Below are 4980 nucleotides of genomic sequence, written 5' to 3' on the forward strand. Positions count from 1 at the left end.
AGGGAAGCTGCAAATAAATTTAGTGCGTTCTTTAAGTAATTCCTTTTCTATGAGGCAAGATGTCATCTGAAACTTCTAAATAGGCATTTAATTAGCCCGGGTGCTGCTTCGGAACAAAAACTCCCGGAGAGCTTTGGGGGCGCACTGTATTGCAAAGAGGCGGTCGATATGCAGAATTGATGCGAGCCAGCCTTTGTTACCAGCCCATTGTGCGGGCCATGCTTATGAAGACTAATCCAATCATAAATTGCACCCCTGCGCCAATCAGAGCGCCCGGAGCCTCCGGCGAATGAAGCTTGAGTAGAGAACTTTGTTGAACTTCATTGTCAGAGCTGTCACTTTTCAAAGCGCGTTAACGGGCGGGCCACTATAAAACCATCACCTCGACGGGACGACCACGGAGGACTCGAAGACGCCCTAGCGGGACCACTACTAGGAGACATTTGCTAAGCCCTAGAGAGAGGGCACTGCGGGGGCGTGAGGGGCGGGAAGCCAGGCATTTACCCTCCAGCGGCAGGGAAAAGGGCTATTCCGCCCGCCCCTCGCCTAACATGATGTTCCCCGGCCTCCTCGCGCCCCCCACCGGGTACCCCAGCCTCCTGCGCCCCACGCCCACCTTAACGCTGCCCCAGTCCCTGCAGTCGGCATTTTCCGGCCACTCCGGCTTCCTGGTGGAAGATCTGATCCGCATCAGCCGGCCTCCAGCTTATCTGCCCCGCAGCGTGCCCACCGCCAGCATGTCGCCGCCTAGGCAAGGGGCCCCAGCAGGGGCTCTCACAGACACTGGGGCCTCAGAGCTAGGCTCCCCGGGCTCGGGCAGCCGAAGGGGAGGCTCCCCTCAGACGGCAGTCTCCCCTGCAAGCGAGCCCACGTTTCTGAAGTTTGGGGTAAACGCCATTCTCTCTTCTGCGCCCAGAACTGGTAAGTGAACGGCAACAGGTGGGAGGGACCAGGTGTGGAGTCCGTTTTCTATACGCAGTCCCAGGCATAAACCCGCGTATGCATGATTCGCGAAGTCCCACGTCGGGTAATGAGAGGCTGGTCCTCTCAGAAAGAAAAGCTCCAGGGCGCCCCTCCCCGCACGCACCCGACTCCAGCCCCAGCTCCAGAATGAACTTGAGCACTGTGGTCTCCAGAGCGTGCAATTCCCTGCGGAATGACGCTGAGACTGGACACTCGCTTATCTACTGCTAGCTTCTGGGAGCCAGTTTTTAAAATCTGAGGCAACATGTTTACTATTTTAGCTAGTATCACGGATCTGCAGTTCTTTTCTTCCCTGTCTGAGTCCTATTTATCTTGTCAGTGTCTAGTATTAGACTGGGGGCAGGGATCCACTCTGAGGACTATGTAGGGGTGATAAAGGGGAAAAGGATTTCCATGGATGACAAAAATCTTAAGATTTACTTTACTGTCAATTTGAGGAAGATGCCTTTGAAATCAGCAGAGGTTAGTCATATCATATATCCAATGTGTTGTAGATCAAGTATTTAATCAAACTCCCTTTCTGTCTCTCTCCCTTACCGCCTCCTTGTCTCCCAGAAACACCCCCTGCCTTGCTCCAGAGTGTCCCTCCCAAGACCTTCGCCTTTCCCTACTTTGAAAGCTCCTTCCAGCCTTTCATCAGATCTTCTTATTTCCCAGGTAGGTCTCATCTCTCTTCCTGTCGGGATACTGGGCGGTGCCCCAGTACCAGCCCTTCGTTCTCTGCCCCAAACCATATTTCTCCGTCCACCCCTCGGGGTTAAGATCTGGTTCAGAGGTTGCAAGGCGTACAACATTCACGAATCCGTCGCGCCAATTTGATGCCCTATTTAGCACAAGCAGTGACTGCTTGACACTTTGCACCAAGTCCCTGCTCTACAAATTAGCAGGAATTGTCATGGTCCCAATTTGAGGCGGTTCCCTTCTCGGCGAAGAGCTGTTGGCATCCCTTCACGCCGCCGTTTTCCCACAGAGTCAGTGCACTTGGCCACGATTCCCCACAAAGGTTTCAGCACCATGACCAATTGGTCAGCTCCTCTGGGCAGCCACACACAGACCAGCCCTCTCCCCTCCACGCCGCCCAGAGACACCTACCAGCCGGGGCTAATTTCTCTTTAAGACTCATTCAGGGCTTCGGGCTTTTCACAAGACCACATGGGGTGCCCTCTTGTGTGGGATGCCAGGGGTCGCCCAGGGGGAGGGGTACTAGATCCTCCCCATAACCCCAAACTTCTATTTCCTCCCAGATTTCCCAACCTATTCTCATATGCACCCCCCCCACTGCCATATTTTTAAAGATTGTTGGAGCTTGTAAGATGAGAGAAGCTCATAACTGGGTCCCAGAATAAAAGAGAAACACCTTAAACAGATTCCATGAGGCTACCATCAGGGGATTCCAGTGGTGATTCAAAATATGGCTCAAAAATTCTGCAACTGGTCAAGATTCAGAAGTAGACAGAAGAACCCCATAAAGAGAAGGGAGGCTGGGTATGTGGGTGGGGGATGGCAAAGCCACAACAGCACTCCCAAATATCATCAGGGAAGAAACAAGCAATTGATTTTTAAAAGGGGGAGAGAGAATTCACCAATGCCCCACCACCACCATTCATGCCGCTAGTGATAATGGAATTTGCTCCCTTTCTCCCTCATCTCAATGCTCTAACAAAAACAACCCGAGCTTTATAAATAGCTTTTCATGTCCATTTAATGAAAATGATTTGGAGAAGAGAAGTCTCTGCCATCAGTATTCTCCCAATGGTCTTGGCCTGCAGTTGTGTTTAGTTTGAAAGTGTAAATCTCTTTTGTCCCAGTAATATATGGCTTTCGCTGCTTGTCCTCAGTCTTTTTCTGTTAGTTCATTACTACACAATTACCATTCACGCTTCATTAGAGTCTCTGTTTCTTTTGGGATTTTTTTTCCTTCCTTAAAGCGAAACTCTCCCCCTTTTTATCATGCCAATACCCATTGGGAAGCGGTCAATGTGCTAATTAGCTGCCACTTTTCATGTATTCGGGCTGAATTCTTTACGTTTTGTGGGGGAAGGGAGCAAAGATTAATATAAAAAGATGAATACTGATTGGATTTCTCAAAAAAAAATCCAAAGAGGATTTTCTCCTCTCTACCAAATCAGTAAAGCAAATTTCATCCAAAGACTGCAAAAGCTACCAAGGTGATAAAGGCTTAGGGTGAGAAACCCAGTAGCCTCAACTGGACATTTTATTTGTATTTTTACCCGTTGCTATTTTAGCTCATATACACAGGTTTGTTTCTCCAAAACCGTTGAAAGAAAAAATGAAAACAGCCTTTTGTGAGGACTATTTTCTGTGTTTCCGTGGTTTTACCTAATCCGAGTTTGCATGGTTGAAAGAGAAAGTTATTTGGGCGGAAAGCCCCTTTCACTCTTGCAGGTTTGTAGGTTTGTGGCCTATTCTCCAGGAGGAGAAAAAGGAGAGCTTTAAAAAGATGAAGGGATCAGAGAGGGGGAGTTTTTTTTTTTTTTTTTAAAGCAGTGAGGCTCCCCCTGAGGGGCAGACACCGCCCATTCACTCGCAGCCTCCCACCCCCACCCCTCTGCAGCGTCCTCCAGCGTGGTTCCCATCCCCGGTACCTTCTCCTGGCCTTTGGCGGCCCGCGGCAAGCCTCGCCGGGGCATGCTCCGTAGAGCGGTGTTCTCCGACGTGCAGCGCAAGGCTCTGGAGAAGATGTTCCAGAAACAAAAGTACATCAGCAAGCCCGACCGCAAGAAGCTGGCGGCCAAACTGGGCTTGAAAGACTCACAGGTGAGTCTTACCCACTCTTCACCCCTCCCCTGCGCTCGTACTTTAGGCAGGCTTCTTCAGAAATGGTTGGTTCTTGTAGTACAGATGGGAAAAGTGAGTTCTGCCAGACGGGCTAGTGCTGCCTCAAGGCCCCCGAGACAGCCCTCTCTCCCTGGCTCAGCGCTCTCCTCCTCCGGCATTTGGGTCAGGGGCCAACCAGTGAGGCTAATTGAGGGAGAGTTGAGGGGCCGGTGAGGACAGAGACTCATCCGAACTCACTTCTGGAGGAGGTGGAGTGGGCTAGGAGGGGGATAAAACAGTCTAATCCACCCCCACGGTCCAGCAGGTAACTAACTCCTTCTCTATCCCGGGTAGGGGCTTGTCCGTGCTAACCTCTTAATCTTCCCTGACTTCTCTCCTCCTGTACCAGGTGAAAATCTGGTTCCAGAACAGACGCATGAAGTGGAGGAATTCCAAGGAGCGCGAGCTCCTGTCCAGTGGGGGCTGCCGCGAGCAGACCCTTCCCACCAAACTCAACCCGCACCCGGACCTGAGCGACGTGGGCCAGAAAGGCCCGGCGGACGACGAGGAGGAAGATGAGGGCCGGGGTAGCCCCCGCCACCACCTGGCTTATCACGCCTGCTCGGACCCTCGACACCTTCGGGACTCGAGGCTTCAAGGGCCGCTGCCCACCTCGCCGGCGCATTCGAGTAGCCCAGGCAAACCTTCGGACTTCTCGGACTCGGAAGAGGACGAGGAGGGCGAGGAAGAGGAGATCACCGTGTCCTAGAAGCCGTCCAGCGCCCACCTACTGTTTACAAGTGCTTGGAATTGAAGAGGTGGAACCCAGTCTCCCAGTTCACTTGCCCAGACACCCCAGGTCGAACTTGCGCGGTCAAACGCACTCCTTCCATTGCCCAAAATGACATTCTGTTCCCAAACCAAACCTTCTGCCAACAGCCTTCTCCACTGAAGTTAAACTGTGGCCTTGGCTCTAGCCTTAACTCTTCCCACAGGGCTATCTTGTTATTGCAAGCTAATTTAAACACAATGGGGAAGAGGAGGCTGTGCTCCACTCTCACAGCCTGGGGTTAACTGGGGTTAGCTCTGCTGATCTTTAGCACGGATAACCCACAATACAGTAAGAAAACTTTTAAGAGAAGGAAAGGGAGCTAGGAATGAAAACTGCAGCACATAACTCCAAGATTTCATGCACCCCTCCACCTTCCTATCTTGGGT

General features: G+C 51.7%; 1 protein-coding gene across 1 annotated transcript; it reads left to right on the plus strand.

The window, feature by feature from the left end:
• The first annotated feature begins 551 nt into the window (after positions 1–551).
• On the plus strand, positions 552–4531 carry DBX1 (developing brain homeobox 1). The gene is made up of 4 exons (XM_004682983.1): positions 552–921; positions 1540–1641; positions 3560–3762; positions 4172–4531. The coding sequence occupies exons 1-4, from the start codon at positions 552–554 to the stop codon at positions 4529–4531; spliced, it is 1035 nt and encodes a 344-aa protein (XP_004683040.1).
• The last annotated feature ends 449 nt before the right edge of the window (positions 4532–4980 follow it).

Source organism: Condylura cristata, unplaced genomic scaffold (genome assembly GCF_000260355.1).
Source record: "Condylura cristata isolate star-nosed mole 26May11 unplaced genomic scaffold, ConCri1.0 scaffold00015, whole genome shotgun sequence".
Taxonomy (NCBI): Eukaryota; Metazoa; Chordata; class Mammalia; order Eulipotyphla; family Talpidae; genus Condylura; species Condylura cristata.

Coding starts and splice junctions, on each gene's coding strand:
- DBX1 (XM_004682983.1), top strand. CDS start 552: ATGATGTTCCCCGGCCTCCTCGCGCCCCCCACCGGGTACCCCAGCCTC. Junction 922..1,539: donor CTCTTCTGCGCCCAGAACTG/GTAAGTGAACGG, acceptor CTTGTCTCCCAG/AAACACCCCCTGCCTTGCTC. Junction 3,763..4,171: donor TGGGCTTGAAAGACTCACAG/GTGAGTCTTACC, acceptor CTCCTGTACCAG/GTGAAAATCTGGTTCCAGAA.